Source organism: Lagenorhynchus albirostris, chromosome 2, assembly GCF_949774975.1.
Source record: "Lagenorhynchus albirostris chromosome 2, mLagAlb1.1, whole genome shotgun sequence".
Classification (NCBI taxonomy): domain Eukaryota; kingdom Metazoa; phylum Chordata; class Mammalia; order Artiodactyla; family Delphinidae; genus Lagenorhynchus; species Lagenorhynchus albirostris.
Window position 1 is genome coordinate 183888341 of NC_083096.1, and position 19319 is coordinate 183907659.

At 56.0% G+C, this 19319-nt stretch overlaps 1 protein-coding gene across 2 annotated transcripts; it reads left to right on the forward strand.

Moving 5' to 3' along the window:
- Positions 1-9592: 9592 nt before the first annotated feature.
- On the forward strand, positions 9593-18540 carry C2H1orf174 (chromosome 2 C1orf174 homolog). Of its 2 annotated transcripts, XM_060141633.1 has the most exons (4): positions 9593-9733; positions 16124-16234; positions 16990-17478; positions 17933-18540. In XM_060141633.1, the coding sequence occupies exons 1-4, from the start codon at positions 9719-9721 to the stop codon at positions 18044-18046; spliced, it is 729 nt and encodes a 242-aa protein (XP_059997616.1). In that variant the 5' UTR covers positions 9593-9718; the 3' UTR covers positions 18047-18540. The 2 variants fall into 2 exon arrangements, with proteins under 2 accessions (XP_059997616.1, XP_059997617.1); XM_060141634.1 differs by lacking the exon at positions 16124-16234 and having other exon boundaries at positions 9598-9733.
- The last annotated feature ends 779 nt before the right edge of the window (positions 18541-19319 follow it).

A 19319-nucleotide genomic window follows, 5' to 3' on the forward strand; every position in this document is an offset into this window, starting at 1 on the left:
TTTCCCTCCCTGGCAACATGTTGGGAGCCTGAGAAGCCGAAAAGGCACATTTCCTGCAGCAGTAGCTTCTGATGGCTCTGCTCCTGGCCCACCAGAGGGTTCTGAAGGTCGTCAGAAAAAGAGCCACTTTGCCCCACCTGCCCGCCTGCGCCCTCCACCCTCCTGACAGCAGGACCAGCTAGGAGCTACCGCCTCCGTTCCCTGTGTCATCCTGCCCCCTGGTGTCGGGGACCCAAGACACCAGACCTGGTGGGCGAGGAGGCCCTGGGCAGCTCCCAGCGCTCTCCCTCCTCCGCCTGGTGCTCAGCACCCAGCCCCTCCCCGGGGGCAGGGCCCCTCCCCTGCAGAGCCCCAGGTGGTGGTGAATTGGGGGCATCCGGGTCCAGATCCTGACCTGCCACCTCCTTGCTCTGTGGTCTTGGGCAAGTCACGCCCCGTCTCCAGGCCTCAGTTTCCAGGTGTAAATGGGGCCACGTGAGAAGCTATCTCGTGGTGGTGTCAGAAGAGGGGGCGTAAATCCACGGAAGAGGCTTAGAGCCGGCCAGGCACCCACGGAGGTGCTTGAAACGTTTGGGAGCCGCACCAGGCCTGTCCCATCAGCATGGGGCTCAGACGCAGGAACACCCCCAATGTCACCATGGCTTCGTTATTCACCCAATGGTTTCAGGGGAACTGCTAGGGACCCCGCTCCTTTCCTGGCACGTCCCCCCCCGGTGTCAGCTGCCTTTCCATGTGGACACATATTCTCTGCAAAGGTAAGGCTCTCGTGCTGGTCAGAATCTGGGGGAACCGAGTCTGCAGAGCTGGGGCACCAGGTCCCTCCTGACGCCTCTGCCCATTCTGCATCCCTGCCATCCTCACAAGACCGCCCCAGGATCCAGGGCCAGACCTCGGCGCCCGCTCGGCCCCCAGCTCCGCTCAGCACCTCTAGCCCCAGCCCCAGCCCCAGTCTCGGCAGGGCTCTTCACGCCGACCCCACGGTTCAGTGTCTGCAGCATAAAAGCCGCCCAAGCAGGAAGGCTTGGGAGGTAGATGGGCATTCCCAGCCTGGAGCACAGGGCCTGAGCTGCAGCACTGCTATTTCCAAGAGTCAGCGGTACCTGACGCTGTGCATCCTGGCAGCAAAGCTTAAAAAGCAATCGCTGAGGGCTTCCCTGGTGGTGCAGTGGTTGAGAGTCCGCCTGCCGATGCAGGGGACACGCGTTCGTGCCCCGGTCCGGGAGGATCCCACATGCCGCGGAGCGGCTGGGCCCGTGAGCCATGGCTGCTGAGCCTGCATGTCCGGAGCCTGTGCTTGGCAACGGGAGGGGCCACAGCAGTGAGAGGCCCGCGTACCGGAAAAAAAAAAAAAAAAGCAATCGCTGAGAATCTCAAGTGGAAAAGATCACTGTTTGGACACAGCGCTCTGCCCTATGCATGATCATGATGTAACCACTGACTCAGGTGCCACCGTGCATGGAACCATCAAAACTTTACTGACCTTAAAATACATTATTTTTTAAAACTCCAGGCAGAAAATGAACAGCAGACAACAACATCTCTTTGGGGGTGCGGATAATTAACTTCTCGTCAGTCAGGGAAGGCTGGCCTCTGGTCTGGAAGAGCAGCTGGGGTCATTCTGGGTCGGGCCAGAGAGAGGAGCCTCGCTTCGGTCCCCCTGGTCTTGGGGAGGGACAAGGATGTGCTAGGCAGCCTGGGGTCCCATTTTCGTGGTCACGGCGAGATGACGGGAGTTGTCTTACAAGTCACCACAGTACCTCGACCCCTGGGCCACCGCCAGCCACCCTCTGGAGCAGCACGATATTAAAACACCGCTATCTGCGCGCCTCTCTGCTGGAAGATCGCATCCTCGAAGCAACAGTATCAAAAAAAATGGAGTAAATTAAAAAATTATTCAAAAAAGCATTTCTCTCTCACTGAGAAAAGGGCAGCGTGCCTCTTTTTTTCCTGAGAGGAAAAATGTTCTATAAAACCCTTTCCTTTGTAATCAGGTACATACAATAGGCATTAGTTCCAGGGAATTCAACAGAAATTAGGAAAAAAGAGATAAGAAATTTCCAACCAGCCTATGAAAGGAGGAGTTATAGACCCATAGAGCACCATTTTATTTCATTTCCCCCCCTGCCTGTGTGTGTTAGGGAGTTTAATCTGGCCTTTGTCTCCCACTCTGGGCAGTCGCCCCTAAGATGTCCAGCCTGATAGGAGTGTCTTTGCTTTCCTGGGGGCCTCTGGTCACACTGAATGGGCCAATAATGTGATGTAGGGTAGGAGACAGCCTCCCCTGGAAGGTTCAAGGTGGGGCTGGCTAGGCCAGAAGGACCAACCTCGTGATTTAGGGTGGGGGTCACGGGTATCGGTGGAGACTGAGACCAATGATGTGCGAAATCAATCATCAATCAATAATCAATTGATCGATCATCAGTCATGCCTCTGTCACGGAGGCATGGGACACTGGGGCCCAGGAGAGCCTCCCTGGCTGGAGTCGTCCACGTGTGTTATCACACGTCAGCACGGAGACGGTGAGGCGTCCCGACTCCACGGGGTGGGGACTCTGCTTTGGGTACTTTCCCGGGACTCTGGCTGGGCGTCTCCTCCTTTGGTTGACCTCGATCTGCATCCTTTCCCTGCCAGAAACCGTAATCATGAGGATAACAGCTCTCATGAGATCTGTGAGTCCTTCCAGAGAATTAGTGACTCTGAGGGCGGTCCTGGGGATCCCCAAATTGCAACTGAATGAGGTCTTGTGTCCTTTAACTTTGTAGTTGGTCTGAACTCTCTAGGATGTGCCCCCACGTGTGTGTGTGTGTGTGTGTGTGTGTGTGTGTGTGTGTGTAAGAGAGAGGGAGAGAATGAGTATCAGCCCCCAGCCCCTGCTCTGGTATAAATCTGTCTTCCAGAATACTGGAGTCAGAGATCCTGGGACTGGCAAATCCAATGGAAAAGATCATCCCCACCTTTTCACCTCTAAGCTCATGCCAACTGCATTAGCTTGAAACTGTCCAAGATTTCCAGATGGCTCGGTCATGAAAGCCTCAATAAGGCACAAACCTTGTGAGCTGCCCGCTTTCCACGAGCCAACACCCCACAAACTGAGAGATGTGTGTAGAGACCAGATAACAAAGCAGGTTCTGCTTCCCGTTTTGTGCCCAGACTGAAAAGAAGGCTGGAGCAAGGCAGCAGGGGAGCCCACACCTGAGCGAGACAGGTGAGGCCACAGACAACCAGGCAGCCAGACAGCCCTGGCGAGGCACCCCCTGAGAGCAAGGACATCCACGACATTAACTCACATCTGTTAGCTGCTGGGAAGGGACCACAGGTAACCCTGGCTGTGCCACTTAAATCTGCGTACGGTGACATTTATCCAGCGTTTAGCTGCCTCAAAACGCACTGACCTGAACCTATTCTGCATTCTTAGGAAGCAGCGTGACGGAGATGCCAGTGTGGGGATGCAAGGAGGCAGATGCCCTTCAAGGACACGGGGATTCCTGCGGAGAGAAAAGCCAGCCACCGCCGGCAGAGGCCGGCCGTTTTGTCATTCTGCTGCCTGTGCTGGCGGATCAGGGCAGACCTCACTCACCAAGGTGGAGTAGGGGCCCTTCCAGCATCCCTTAGGATCCCGGCTCACCTGTGGACTCCTGCAGGTTTTGTTTTTGTGAATTAACCACCTCCCCTATCAAGTACCTTTCTCCCTCTCTGAGCCAGCCGCCTGCCATATTGGGACGGGGAAACAGACAGGGGTCCACCGACCTTGCCTTGTTTCCAAGTAAATGCTGCTGGTGCAAAATCTCCCTGTCCCCCATCTCTGAGAGCAAAACTGCATATTCATGGCTTTCAAGTCTTTCAGGTGGTTGAAAGGTGTCTGGAAGGAAGGCTAAGTGTATTGTGATCTCCCGGGCGGGCGGGCGGGCGGGCACTGCCGTCTTCCTGTGCTTCCCGTCTGCCACATCAGCCCTCCCACCGCCTTGCTGCCCGCCCCCCTCCCCAGAGGGCCTTCATCACCTTTCTTGACAGCGGGGGAGGAGGGTAGCACCTTGAAACGTCTCTGCAGCCCAGGTGAAACTCAATGGATCTGGGATCTGGTGATTAGCCCCGCAAGGCCCCAGGAGGGATGGACCTAGACTCGAGGTCAATTGTTCCCAGCGCTAATTGACTCTGCATCCAATGGTGACGTCCGTCTCTCCCGGGTGGGCTTCCCCCCATGGGGGTGGCAGGGTCCCGTGATGCTTGGGCTCGGATGCAGGCGATGCCCGCAACTCAGAGCCTGAAGAGGGTATAGTCCCCACGCTCAGCCCGCGGGCCATCACACGGCCTCAGACAGAGAAAGCACCGAGTTAACGACGCCACATTTACGGGCAAATACACACCTTTGGCGGCTGTCCATAACGTGTCACGGACTTTTAGCCAAAGGAGCCGAGAGGGCCACGGAAGACTCCAGCGCTTGTGAGTGAGGCAGAAGTAAATCTGCTGCGAGAGACTAATTTACACCCTCGCTTCACAGTCTGAGCCTCACTCCACGTTAATAGGATCACAAGCCAATTTCCACCAGCCCGGGGCCCAGGAGCTCTCAGAATAGAGCTTTTCTTCTTTGGGTCTCTCTTGCTGCCAGCCCAAAGGTCCTCCTAAAATGGCGTTTTCTCCATCTCGCTGGAAATGTAGCCTTTTCCAGGCTCTGCAAATCCCTGGGTTTTCATTCAAAGGACACGATCACTGCGATGTCCCTACCCAGGGAGTAGCTTTGTCCCAACACTGCCAACCACTCAGAGCTTCTAGGCCAGGATGATGTCCTGAACATTCCATTCTGATTGGGGTTCCCTGAATACCCAAGCAGGGTGTGTTCCTTGTGTTTTCAGGGCAAACGGGGACCACGGCAGTTCCCAAAGTTCAACTGCCTGGCACTATTTCTCCATTGGCTTCGAGTAAACATCTGTGGGTCCCCCAGATCCCAAGACCCTCCTTTGAGGGAGCCCCCCTTCCAGCTGTCAGCCGAGTTGTGTGATGTGGCTGCAATATTTCTTACAGTGATGAAGCGCAGTGCACACAGAGAGCTCTATAAATGTTTGATGAATGAAACGAATGGATAATGATGACAGTTACAGTACAGCCAGAAGGCGTCGGGAGACCATTCCTGGCTGATTCTGGTGAATTTCTACCTGTCCGATGTCAGTGGAACGTGAAGGCTTTATGAGGATTTTGCTTCGTATACATTTACATCCTGACTGCTGCCCAAAACAATTCGGAGTTGCTATCAATAAAAACAGAAGCACAGTTAGATTTTTTAGAACACACACACACGATTAATTGCACATAAAAGACAGAAGCCCAGGGCTTCCCTGGTGGCGCAGTGGTTGAGAGTCCGCCTGCCGATGCAGGGGACACGGGTTCGTGCCCCAGTCCGGGAAGATCCCACATGCCGCGGAGCGGCTGGGCCCGTGAGCCATGGCCGCTGAGCCTGCGTGTCCGGAGCCTGTGCTCCGTAACGGTAGAGGCCACAACAGTGAGTGGCCTGCATACCGAAAAAAAAAAAAAAAAAAAAGACAGAAGCCCAGAATGGAAAGCCAAGTGAACCAGGAAAAACAAGATCAAGAAATTCTGAATGAGGCCGCCTCCAAGTCTCCTGCCAGGGAGGCAAAGAGGAGGAAGGAACAGCCGTGCGCTTGAGGAGAGCACCCTCACACAGGTCTTTCTGCTGATCGTGAATCTGCTGAAACATGAGCCTGTCTAATAGACCCACAGTTGGCCCCTCTTCCCAGCCGGCTGTAGGAGATTTGAAGCAGAAAATGCCCTATTGTTCTCAAATGTTTTAATGTCACAGATTATTTGATTAGCCTGCAAAGCAGCCTACGGAAACTGCACTGATGTTTAACCACTGGTGAGATTCTGCGAAGGGCGGCCCCGCCTCGGTGTTGACACTTCACATATGTTTAAAGCCCAAGGCCAGCACCACCTCTTCCAGAAAGCCTTCCCTGACCAACCTCCCTCCACAGAGACTGTTTCCTGCTCAACACCAGTGTCCCTTTGCAACTTCTTTGCACTTTCTCTGGGTCGCAGGAGCTCTGTGCGCCTCTTGTGTTTCCTACAAGGCTCTGAGCCTGCACGTCCTTGTCGACCTCTGGGTCCTGAAGATGCCTGGCTCCTGCTAGGACCTTGGCAAATTTGCGTGGGATTGACTCATGAGAGGAATTCGACAGCTGCACGGCTGTAGGGTTGTGACTACCCAGCCGAGTCAGGCAGGAGAGGTGAGCTACGAAGGAAACCTTTGCATTCTGAGGAATACAAAGTTTCCTCAGAATCTTCCATCTTCAGTTTCTTCCTGTGTGTCATCATCACCATCCTTCTTTCAATCAGTGCTTCCCGAGCCCCCGCCTGCATGTCCCAGACACTTGGCTGGGTTCTGGGACGGGGTTCTGAGCAGAACACAGTCCCTGCCTTCAGGGAGCTTTCAATCCACGTGGGGGACCAACCGGCAATGAGAACCAATGTCCTGCCATCATGGGGACGCCCCTCTCTGGGCCCCTAACCCCGGAAGGGTAGGGAGTACAGCCGTTCAGGAAGAAAACGAGAGACAAAGGGCGCCAAGGAACCCAGAGGGATGTGCAGAGGCATGATTTTGGTTCCATGTCCTCTGTGTGCCCTCCAGGATGGAGCGCGTCCCGACACGGCGGCTTGGGAGGTGTGCAGAGCGGAGAATCCAAGCACGCCTGCTCCACCAGGGCAGGACCTCCCGCTGCATCAGGAGGGGCGAACTTCTGCCCAGGCAGGGGCTCCTGCCTGCTTCCTCCTGGGGAGCCTGAAAGGGGCTTGGGTCCTGGAGAGAAGAGGTGACTTCTGATCCACTTCCACTGTCCAAGGAGCCTTATCTGATTCCCCTGAGTGGGTCTGACACCCCAGGTGCTAGGGCTTCTCCCCTGTGGCTCTTACCACCAATGCAGATGGATTGATCCTCGTGTGATTATTCCAGCAACGCCCATCCCCCTGTGGGGCTAAACCACTAAAAAGGCAGGACTGGCATGAGCCCACCACCACTGGGACCCCAGGCCCAGCTCAGCACGGCCATGACAGCTCAGCAGACACATGGAGTGAGTGAGTGAAGGGATGCCTTGCAGTGCTCCAGGAGAAAGGGGATAGGAGAGCCAGCTGGCTCCACGCCCTGGGGGAAGAGTACAGGATGCTAAAAAACAATTGACAGGCTGAATTTGGGGTTTGGGGAGAACATCTGGTAATGCACTGCCCCCCAACCGGGACATGAAATTGAAGCTGCATTGAGATTTGTAGAATGAACTAGCAAGGCAAAATGGGTGGGGGACTGGGGGTCAGGTTTTCCAGGCGGAGGGAATAGTGCATGCAGGGTGGGGGCTGAGAGGGAGCGGGGAGCACAGCAGAGGGGGAGGGGAGGGGGTGGCAGGGCCAGATGAGTCCGGACGAGGGGCAGCGGTGGGCAACCTCAGAGGGCTTTCTGAGCATTCATTCGACCATCATTCATTGAGTAGCCACTGTGCCAGGCACTGTGCTGGGCTGTGCAGGTCGTATTAGGACTGTCGCTCTCCATCCTAGAAGCGGTGAGGAAGTGCTGAAGACCGTTAGCAGTGGGGTGGGTCACTGATCAACGACCACCCTGACTGCCAAGGGCAGAACTGGCAAGAGGGGAAGGCGGACCAGGGATGGTTGCTGATGGGACCTGGGCCGTGAGTATGCCCTGGCTGTCAAGGCTGGCCCTGGGGGCCAGGCCAGAGCAGCTGGGCAGCTGGAAATACCACCTATGTAAACTGGAGGCAGGGGAGCAGTGAGGGGGAGCAGAGCATATCTGTGACAAGAGATCAACAGCTCCTTTGGGACGTTAAACTCGAGATGACACTGAGATGATCCGGCCACAGTCGGACACGCTGAAGCAGTGCGGTGTGTATCTCAGTTGACATTAACCATAAACCACCATGGAGCCCAAAACTGGCTTGTGGCGATCAGCCCCTAGTTAATGAGAACTGAGAACTCAGAGCTCTTAAGGAGTCCAAAATGAAATCACTGAACCCAGCTCATTGTGAAACCGACTTCAGCGAAAACGGGACAGGTTAGGTATTTAACACCCATATCACTTTGCTTTTTTCTTAACAGCTGACAGTGATTATGTTAGTTTCCCCTTCAAAAGGATTTCCTGCCAGCCCACATTTGTCTTTTCCCTTAGGTGTGTACCATGGGGAACAACCCGGTGAAAAGCATGGGACTGGGAAGGAAGATGGATAGGATACCCAGGTGGGTGAGCTTGTGCTGGTGTTTGCCTGTGCATGCACATGTATGCACGTGCACGGGTGCGTGCAGTTGTGTGCAGTGCGTGTGTGTGCACGTGTCCGTGTGTGCTTGTGTACCCTAGGACTGCACGTGTCTTCACGCACTGCCAACGCGTGTCTAGAGAGGAGAGTCTGCATAGCGCTCTGGCGGGATCCTGAAGGGCCCACATTTTTTATGCACTGAAAAGAGGCATCGACTGTATTTCCAGGCTTCGAGGGAGTCATTCCGTCAGGGCAGAGACCATGAAGCCTTTGGAAGAGACGGTGAATCACGCCTCTGCCAGGGAACCACGCGCGGAGAGACCCTCGAGCGGTACACATTTCAACCTTTATACTTTAATTTTAAAACGTAATTGACAAAACTGCCTGATTTAAATGTTCTCATCTGTTAAAAAAAAACAAAACAGTAATAACAAAAGGAAACACCACTGTCGTTTATTTGTGAAGAGCGCATGGTCCCTGCGTCCCTGATGAGAAAGTGGGTGGTTCCGGGAGGAGGGCCACAGCGGGCACGGAGGCTGGTGTCCCCCGGCCCGAAAGGGCCCTGCGGCCCCGGCCCCGGAGCCCCGAGCACCGGGAGGGCTTTAGCCTCGTCCGTGGACCTCGGTCCCGGGGCGCCGACGCACGTGCCTGAGACGAGGTGCGGGCCAGCGCGGGGGAATCCACCCGAGGGCGGCCGCCCCCGGGGCTCGCGGCGGGAGACGCCGCCGTCCCTTCCCACGCGGGCCGGGTTCGCCGTGCAGCCCCGGGCCCGGCCCACCCAGCACTGCATCGGTGGGCAGTGCGGCCAGGGCGGGGAACGACCTCGCGCGACCACCTCCAGGGACTCCAGCATCGCTTCCGGGGCCCAGAAGCCAAGGCCGGGGCCCGGGAAAATCGCCTGCCGGACCGGGGTGGAAGACACCGCCGCGCACGCCCTCCCAGCCAGCCTCCACGCGCGTGGCCGGGGACTCCAAAGGAGGCCCCTCACGAACATGGCCGCCGCCCCGCTTAAACGTGGCGGCCGCAGAGCCGTCAAGGGAGGGGCCCCTCATAAACATGGCCGCCGCCCCGCTTAAACATGGCGGTCGCAGAGCCTTCAAGGGAGGAGCCCCTCTAAACTATGGCCACCGACCCTCTTAAACATGGCGGCCGCAGAGACACCAAGGGAGGCGACCCTCATAAATATGGCCTCCGCCCCGCTCAAAAATGGCGGCCAGAGAGCCCGCAAGGGAGATTATCCTCACAACGCTGCCGTGAGACCCGCCAGCTACGTAAAACGCCGACTTTGTTGGGTCACATGCCTGGAGACGCCTGGCTGTGATTGGCCAGCATTCTGGTGACGTCAGACGCCGCGGCGCGAGCCGAGGGCGGCCGGGTCGTTTCTCTGCTGGAGAGTGTTAGGCCCGGTGCTGGGGCTTGGCGGCGGGGCTGAGGGCGGCAACGCGCCGCTCACACTCATGAGGAGCCGGAAGGTGAGGGGCCGGAGGCCGGGCGGGAGCTGCGCCGGGCGCAGTGGGGGGTGCCGCCGCCAACTTTCTGGGAGCTGAAGGGGAGCCACGGTACGCCTCGGGCGGAGGTGGGGGATCTCTGCCTGGCTCTCGACCCCCGGGAGGGAGCTCCCAGGTCACGCCTTTGGAAGCGGACCCCCCCATTTCCGACCTCGTCTGCGGGAAGGGGGTCTCCCAGGCCACGCCCTTGGAAGGGCACCCCCCCATACCACGCCCCCGGGCTAGGGACGCTCCGAGGCCACGCCCCTGGGAAGGGGGCTCCCAGATCAGGTCCTGGCGGGGGGGCCTCTCTCTCCGGAGCTGGTCCGGACCCCTGGTGCCCTGACGCTGCCCAGCCCGGGGTTCGCGTGCCTCTGCTGCCGGCACCCGAGCCCGGGGTCAGCCAGCCCAAGTGCGGGCACATGACGACGGGTACACCCCGGAGGGTGGAGAGGATAGAGGGGCGCCAGTTCCTGGCACTGGTAGCCGGCGGGCGGTGTGAACCAGGGCGAGGGCCCGGGACAGGATGCGCCCCTGCCTGGGGAGGGGGCCCTCCGGGGGGTGGGAGCGGCGCCTGGGGTACCTTTGACCCGAAAGTGTGTCTCCTGAAAACCCACATGGTTGCGCTCTCCCAGCCTGACGTCTCTGCCTTTTGAGGGATCGTTCAGCGCGTCAGTGACTTAGTTGGGTTCGCGTGTCATTTTACTTTTTTTCTCACACTTCTGTTTGGTTCTAATGTAGGGTTTTAATTTATTGATTTTTTTAAAACCTTTAATTTTTTTCCCCCGGGGGTTGCTCTAGGTCTTACCGTGTACATTGTAATTTAGCAGAATTCGTTTCAGATTGAAGTAGCTTAGTTCCAGAGAGATACACAAATGTTACCCCTATGTAGCTATGTTCCCTTAACGCACTCTGTTCCCTTAACGCACTTTTCTGGTGGTGGTAAATGTTTAATGTTACAAACCCGATAGTACACTGTCGTGATTACCAGCCGTGGTCATTTCCTTAGCCCAGTACAGCCTTGATGCCACGCATCTCCTTTGTGCTGTTATGGGCATTCCTGCCTACACTTGCATACGTGTTACTGTATGCAACTGGCTTTTAAATCACCTTAGGGAAGGAAATAATATGCACGTAAACTGTCTCCGTGAGAACGTAATTATCTTTACTGGTGCTCTTTTTTCTGTGGATTTGTTTTTTTGGTTTTTTTTTTTTTTGGTTTTTGTTTTTTTCCGCGGTACGCGGGCCTCTCACTGTTGTGGCCTCTCCCGTTGCGGAGCACAGGCTCCGGACGCGCAGGCTCAGGGGCCATGGCTCATGGGCCCAGCTGCTCTGCGGCATGTGGGATCTTCCCGGACCGGGGCACGAACCCGCGTCCCCTGCATCGGCAGGCAGACTCTCAACCACTGCGCCACCAGGGAAGCCCTTTCTGTGGATTTGCATTATCGTCTGGGGTCACCTGCTTCCAACCCAAAGAACTTCCTCTAGTATTTCTTGTAAGAGGAGTCTGCAGCAACAAGTGCTCTCAGTTTTTGTTTATCTGGAAGTGTCTATTTTGCCTTCACTTTTGAAGGATGGTTTTGCTGATAGTATTCTTGGTTGACAGTTTTTTGTCTGAGAACTTTGAGTCTGTTTGAATGTACCCGCTGTGGTCTGGCGCCCAGTGTTTCTGCTAAATCAGCAGTTTATTTGTTGGGCTCCCTCGTCCTAAGGAGTCATTTTCCTCTTGCTGCTTCCGAGACTTTCCCCTTGTCTTTGACTTTCAGCACTTAAACAGTGTTGCATCTGCTTATAGATCTCTTTGCAGTTATCCTACTTGAAGTTCAGTTCTTTGAGATTGCTGGGTTTGGGGAATTTCCTGGCGGTCCAGTGGTTAGGGTTCCATGCTTCCACTATAGGGGGCGTGGGTTCAATCCCTGGTTGGGGAACTAATCCCACATGCCACACAGCACAGCCAAAAAGAAAAAAAAGAGAAACAGAGATTGCTGGTTTGTACATTGTTGTTTTTCAATAAGTTTGGGAAGTTTTCAGCCATTATTTCTTCAAATATTTTTTCTGCCTCTCTCTCCCTCCTTTCTTGCTGGTACTCCCATTACACGTATGTTGCTGCACTTAATAGTCTCCACATGTCTCTGGGGCGCTCTTCATTCTTCTCCGTTCTTATTTCTCTCTGTTCTTCAGCTTGTGTAATCTAGCAATCTATCTTCAAGCTCACTTATTCTTTCTTCTGCCAGTTCATATCTACTCTTGAGCACACCCCCACCCCTGCCAGTGAATTTTTTACTTCAGCTATTGTAATTTTCAACTCCTGAATTCCCATTTGGTTCTTTTTTATAATTTCTATCTTATTATTGATAATCTCTATTGCATGTGATGTCATCAAATCTTTCTTTGATCATGGTCTCTCTTAGTTTTTTTTTTTTTTTTTTTGCGGTACGCGGGCCTCTCACTGTTGTGGCCTCTCCCGTTGCGGAGCACAGGCTCCCGACGCGCAGGCTCAGCGGCCATGGGTCACGGGTCTATCCGCTCCGCGGCATGTGGGATCTTCCCGGACCGGGGCACGAACCCGTGTCTCCTGCAATGGCAGGTGGACTCTCAACCACTGTGCCACCAGGGAAGCCCCTCTCTTAGTTCTTGAACACATTTATAATGGCTATCTTGAAGTCCTTTTCTGATAAACCCAACATCTGATCTCTCTCACAGGAGTCTCTGTTGCTTTTATTCTAGTGCATGGATCTGCTTTCCTGTTTCCTTGCATGTTTCATGATTTTTTGAAAACTGGACATGTTAGATAACATATTGTAGCAGCTCTGGGTACTGGTCTCCCACCCCCACCCTGAGGCTTTTTACTGTTAATGTCCTTTTTATTTGTTTGGTGATGGGGATTCTGGTAGAGTCTGTTTCCCTTCCCACAGCTGAAGCTGTGATGATGCTCCTCACGGGCAGTGTTGGGTGTGCCCACAGTCACCTGGGTCTCACTAGTTTCAGGGGGGCTGTCTTCCTCTTTCTCTGACCACACCCAGCTCTTTCTCTTTTTTTTGGCTGCGTTGGGTCTTCGTTGCTGTGCGCAGGCTTTCTCTAGTTGCGGCGAGCGGGTGCTACTCTTCTTTGCGGTGCGCGGGCTTCTCATTGTGGTGGCTTCTCTTGTTGCGGAGCACAGGCTCTAGGTACATGGGCTTCAGTAGTTGTGGCTCGCAGGCTCAGTAGTTGTGACTTGTGGGCTCTAGAACGCAGGCTCAGTACCTGTGGCACACGGGCTTAGTTGCTCCGCGGCACGTGGGATATTCCCGGACTCAAACCCTGCATTGGCAGGTGGATTCTTAACCACTGCGCCACCAGGGAAGTCCCCACACCCAGCTTTTAAGCTCCGCTAGTTGCCAGCTGATCGCCCAGTTGTTTTCAGCGATGACCTGGAGTATAAATTTTCTACAAAGGAATCCAATCACATTCTGGCTTCTTTGAAGGACTAGTTTCTAAGATCAGTGTTTGATGTTTGTTCTGACCCCAGGAGGGATCCTCCTGCTGTGTTTTTCCTTGGCTGTCTCCTGAAGACTATACGCCTACACTTTATCTTGACTTTTCTCCCATCTGCCTTTCATCACAGCTTCCACTGTTCTTGAGGACTCCTTAGGCATTACCTTCTCCACACTCTGTTGTAAATGAAGTTGGAAGAGATTAAGAGCCCTTTGTTTTGATGCCTGCCTCTTCTCCAGGCAGAATCTGAGCCAGGGCTCCCCAGCTGGGGACAGTGACAGGCTTCTCTGTGTGACACCCCTGCTCTCAGAGCTAAGTGCTCAGGGGAGGGAAGGGGGGCAGCAGCCTGAGATCCCCTGGACTTGCCTCTCCTGGCCTTGGAACCACTGCCTCGCTAGGAGGGGCGAGGGCGATGGGGCCCCAGTCTCCTTAGTGCCCTGCCCGGGCAGGAACCTCTGTTCCATGAGTGGGGCCTCGGCAGAGGGGAGCCCCTCCTCTCAAGCGTGTGCTGGAGACTTGGCCTCACAGCAGGTGGGGTGAGGGCAGAATGAGAAGTGCTGCCATCCTGCCCCCCTGGGAAGAAAGCCCTCTGCCTGGGGGGGGGGTGTCCTGTGTGCTGACCTTGGCCGCTTGGAGTTGGGACACCAGAGTAACTGTTTCTTCGTTTTGCTCTTTGCTTATAGGACCATTTGCAAAGGCTTTAAATGGTTGTTTTTAATACTCTTCACCAGTTGCACTGGGGGAGGGTTCGTGGAGCACCTCTTGCTGTTTTGTTGATCTCTTCCAGCCCTTTTAGTCTTTAACTAGTCTGCTTGGAAGGAGGAAGTCTTCAGTGATGGGGGCTTTTTCATTTAGGGATTGCTTACGTGGAAGCAACCAGTTTGCCTAACTGAAGAGCAACGGTTCTCCAAGTTAGAAAAAAATGTAATTGATTCTTGACATTTTGGAGCAAGGGCCTTAGAGGTAGTTTTACCCACGATTAAACTAAAGCCAAAATGCCACTGGAGTTGACTCTCGCAAATCTGGTGCGGATGGCAGATGGCCTGCTCAGGTGCCTGTAACTACAGCTCCTGGGTCTCAGCCAGACCCTCACCGACTTCACCTCTGCAGAGGGGCCCAGAAGGCTGAGGGGTGACAGGCCCCCCAGGAGCTGTGGTACAAAGCACCTAGAAGTGCCCTGCTGCCAGCAGAGGGCCTGCACGGCACGCAGCCCCAGAGCCGGACGGCAGGTTCTCTGCTCGGTCCCTCTGCAAGCAGCCAAGGCTTTCATGCGGGTGGCTCTGGTGACAGAGCAGGGGGAGGGGCTCTGAAGCCAGACATCACTGTGTGACCTTGGCAGGGTCCTCTCCCGAGTCCCCATCTGCAGTGGTGCTGCTCCTTCTAAAGCTGCCCGGCACGAGCACAGCGCCTGTGTGTTGACACTCAGGGATGGGGGCCGCCGTCACGAGCGCCAGTCCCCCCCGAGGGAGCCTGGCACGACCCGGCATCGAAATGTTTGGAGTCGGACTATAACGGAAGGAGAGGATAGTCAGAGACTTTCTGGGGCTAAGAATGTCTGTTCCCGACTGTGGCAGCGCTAGAGCTCCAGGGAGACTGGGTGGCGCGGTGCCGTCCCCACAGGAGATGTTCTGTAACCTCTTAGGCTTAGTTCCCTGGGTATGAGCGGCCACACTGCTGCCTGGGCTCTCTGAGCAAAGCCCAGCCCCGGGGCGTCCGCATCAGCGGGTCCTGCCTTGTTCTCGCTGTGGAGGCTGCCTTCCCCTTCCCTCTAAGTGCCCTCCGCAAGCGGTCACGTGCCTCGGAGCCTCGGTGGCCTGCCCTCCTCCAGGGGCCTCTGGATGAGATGCTGCTGTGAAGATTTCTAAACTAGCTTGTGTGCTTTCTGATCTCTTTTCTCCACTTCTGGGCATGCTGCCCCCCATCCCGCCCCGTCCTCAGCCCCCAGGTCTCGGCCGCTGGGACAGCGCTGTCAAGCTTGCCCTCCGCTACGCCCTCCTCACTATCCCCCACCTCTCTTACTTTCAAGTTCTCACTTGCGCTTTTATGTGTTATTTTCTAAGTGTCTGTGGTCCCCATTCTGGAACAGAGAGAGCAGTCAGTGGAGAGGCAGGTGAAATGCAAATGAAGCCCCAGTTTCGTGAATCGTCGCGTCAGTGCTGAGCTTAGTTTTGACAGATGCACCAGGTTGTTGGCTGCCGGGAAGATGAGGGAGGCACGGGCAGGAACTCCCTTCCCATCTCTGCTGCTTTTCTGAAAACCTAAAATTATTCCTAAATAAAATGATTGTCAGTTTCATTGTTTTAATTCCTTCCTTGTCACTAGAAGACTTTCCTTTGCATTCCAAGTGAGATGGCGGCGGGCGGTTTGTGTGTTGCGGCCTGTGGACGGCAGCTACAGCTCCTTTAAGCTGATGGGATTAGGCCTGGCTCCCCTGTGATTTCAAAGAGAGGGTTTGCGGGGGGGGGGGCTTTTGCTTTTTCACCTTTTATCAAGAACCTTCTGAGCAAGGATACAGGCTGCTTATTCTAAACACCCGAAGTCAACTGAACATCTATTCACTCACAAATGGAGGTTCTAAAAACGTGGGAGGTGGGGACAGAGTATGTGAGCTTCCCGGATCATGGAAATGGGGCTCAGCACCTTCCACCCAGCTTTGTGCAGATGCGCCATTCAGGCCACGGTATCAGGGGAGCCCCTGGCGGTGCAGTGGTTGGGACTCGGCGCTGTCACTGTGTGGGCCTGGGTTCAACCCCTGGTTGGGGAACTAAGATCCCACAAGCCACATGGCACAGCCAAAAAAAAAAAAAAAGGCCACGGTGTCTGTCCTTCCATGGTCGATAAAAACATGGGGGTGGGAGGGGCCACCTTCGGGGTCTCTGACCAGCCTCTGGTCTGGCCCAGCTGGCAGGTGGAGTGCGGTCCTCGGCGCGCCTCCGAGCCCGGAGCTGCTTGGCCACATCGGCCTCGGCCCAGGAAGCCCACGTCGCCACGTCTGCCCGGACGGCATGTCAGGTGAGCCTCAGCCCCTCGGAGACAGGACCGGACCGAGTGTCCACCTCTCCACGAAACATGTCACGTTAGAAAGCCTCGAGTGTAGCGAACAGACCAGAGGCGAGGTCAGGGCGCTGTCGCCATCAGAGGAGGCCCCGCCCTCGGTGCACGTGCCCCCACCCACCGAGAGCTGTGGGCTCAGCGGCCTCTGCTGGGCAGCCTGAGCGATGCTGACACAGGCCATGCTGCCCACCCCAGAGGGCAGGTGGGGAGGCAGGGGACTCTGTCCAGCCAGGGGCACGCGGCCGTGGTGGCCCGGTGGTCGCAGTTTCCAGAGCGGCTCCCTTGAGCCGCAGCCCGGCGGTCTGGCTAGACCTGGCTTCACAGCAGCAACTGGCCTGGTTTCCCTCCTGGGGCGCCGCTTGTTAGAGCTGCGCTGAGTCAAGTTCACGGTCCTGTTGAGCGCCCGCTCCTGCCATGGAACAGAGAGTCCTGCCTCATCAGAGCTCACAGCCCAGCAGAAACGAATGGAAGCTGGGTCTGGGGTCATCATTTTACATGTCAGGGCGCCCCTCGGGGGACAGCGTCAGTCTGGACTCCGCCCCTTTGGCGGCAGACAATGAAAGGACCCTGTCCTATAAGCGGCGGCTCCAGTGGCGACGTCGCCTGCTGTGAGCAGGGCTGCCCGCCCCGGCCTTGAGGCTGGGTAACTCTTGGCCATCTGCTTCGTAACCTTCAGCGTGTCTGGTCTTCCCTTGCCTTTTCTCTCCTGACAGCCTTCCTCATCACAAAAAGCCACCGACAGGCGCACGTCCAAGAAGTTCAAGTACGACAAAGGTCATCTTGTGAAGTCAGAATTCCAGAAACCCATCCCCCAGAGCGACGGCACTGCTGCGCCCACAGCGACCCCCGAGACCCCAGGTCAACGCGAGCCTCTGGCATCGGCCGAGGACAGGGCCAGGCTTCCGGGAAAGGAAGCCAGTGGCTCCGCTCCTCAGGGGACCGCAGGACTCCCCCAGGGGCACTGTGGAGCCATGAGTGACGCCTGCCCGGTAGAGACTGAGGACAGGCCGCCCCCGCCGAGATGCGGGGCCCCTGCGGGAGGAGAGTCCGACAGTGGCTGCCCCGAGAGGGACGGGGCGGCGGCGGACCTGGAGCAGAGCCACACGCCTCCACTGCAGATGGACAACAGCGTCCTTCTCGACGACGACAGCAACCAGCCGATGCCAGTGAGCCGCTTCTTCGGAAATGTCGAGCTCATGCAGGTAAGGCCTGTGGCCTCTCCCCTGGGCAGGCAGCCCCCAGCAGACCACACGCCTGGTCACGGCCCCAGTTCACACGTGTGAGTGCCACCCGGTGCAGATCAAACACAGTAAGAGCTCTAACCCGGGAGGAGAGAACAGAACGGCTGCTGATGTGGGGCATCCCCCGCACGGAGCTGAGAAGCGTTGCCATAGCGAGCACGGGTGTGGGCGGGCTGGCCGACGTGAGTCTGGACCCTGCTGCGGGGTGTGAAGTCATGGCCGTGGTTTGCGGCCCTCTGGGCAGTTCCCCCGCATTTGCCGGGCTTGCTTTTGCTTTTAACCCAGAGTCTTTCCTCTCTCCCTTCATCACGCTGGTGGGGAGCACGCTCCCATGATGGGGGGGGGACCAGAGCCCGGAGACGGGTGCTCGTGCTGGGCAACCCGTGCCTGAAGCAGGTGTTCTCTTCCCTCCAAGGACCTCCCGCCAGCATCGTCATCCTGCCCTTCGATGAGCAGACGCGAATTCAGGAAAATGCATTTCAGAGCCAAAGACGACGATGACGACGATGCCGACGGTGCAGAAACATAGAGGGTGAGACGCACACACTGATCCTCTGCACGTTCAGTACCGCTGACTGCTTCCCAGCTCAGCACATTAGTGATTTATACCAAACCTATCTCCAAGAGTCCACGCTTCTAATCAGAATTCAGAACTGACCCACAAAGGTCAGCAGCACAGAACGCCACGTACCCGCGGGGAGATTGGCACGCGTGGACTAAGAGACCTCTGCGTGCACAGCTGTTTCCGCAGTGATGCGTCTTCTCCCACCTGTACCCACGGGGTGGCCCCAGCTAACTTCTCTTGTCAACGAGAGACCTCTGTAAGGGAGACTCTTAAGCTTAGCTTTGATACGTGCACGTTTGCTTTCCGTAATCAATTTGATCATTCTTGTGACTGATTCAATCCCAGTTCTTAAAGAACTCTCCTTTATTTCTGTATGTGAAGCTCATGTGTACCTTGGACATTCAGCAAAATCCATATGGAAAAGAAATAAAATATATTTTGAAAATATTTTTAAAGAAGGCTTATGTCCCTAGAGCTGTATTCCTTTCTAAAATGCTGGACAGCCAAGTGGAGAAAATAGATCCTGTCCTGTCTTAACACGTGCGAGGCTGGCTCAGCTTTGCACCCGTTAACCAGCGCCAAGAGCTGAGAGCGCAGGGCCGTGAGCTGGAAGGGACACGGCTCCTCCTCTTGAGGCTGTGGGATTTCTGAGATGGTAGGTGTTCGGCACATTCCTCGCCCTGTGTGGTGTGGGGACCAGCCATCCAGCGAAGCCGTGCTCTTCTCCCTGGTGCAGTGTTACCTGGTGCAGCTGCCCTGCCGGAGCTACACTGCCACTCCCCCTGTCTCAAGGAGCGCCTGGTGACACATTCTTGCCAGTGGGCTCCGGAGAGGAATGTGGGCCTGCTTGTCTGCTGCCCCTTCCTGTCACCAGCTGCTGGCAGAGGACACCAAGGCTGGTGACTAGGAAAGCGTCCAAGAGGGAGCCTGGTCCCCGGGTGACAGGCACAGGAGGAGAGCTGCCTGCAGTTCCGGAGGGCCGTGCTGGATTTTCACGAGTGAGCAGCGGTCCTACTGTTGGCTGCGCTAGCAAACACTTCTGGTTTAGTTACGACAGCCATTAGACTTCCCTCCCTCTAAAATGTCCTGTGAACAACGGAAGTTTCTTACATAACATCATTTGGGGGCAAAATATAGTTGAATTGCCCTGTGAGGTTGGCCACTGTCCTTGATGGACCCAGAGTGCCGCCGGGAAGCGCCTGTCCCCACACGTGTCCCCACAGTCCCTCTGCTTCAG

Coding starts and splice junctions, on each gene's coding strand:
- C2H1orf174 (XM_060141633.1), top strand. Junction 16,235..16,989: donor CTGCCCGGACGGCATGTCAG/GTGAGCCTCAGC, acceptor CTCTCCTGACAG/CCTTCCTCATCACAAAAAGC. Junction 17,479..17,932: donor GAAATGTCGAGCTCATGCAG/GTAAGGCCTGTG, acceptor CTTCCCTCCAAG/GACCTCCCGCCAGCATCGTC.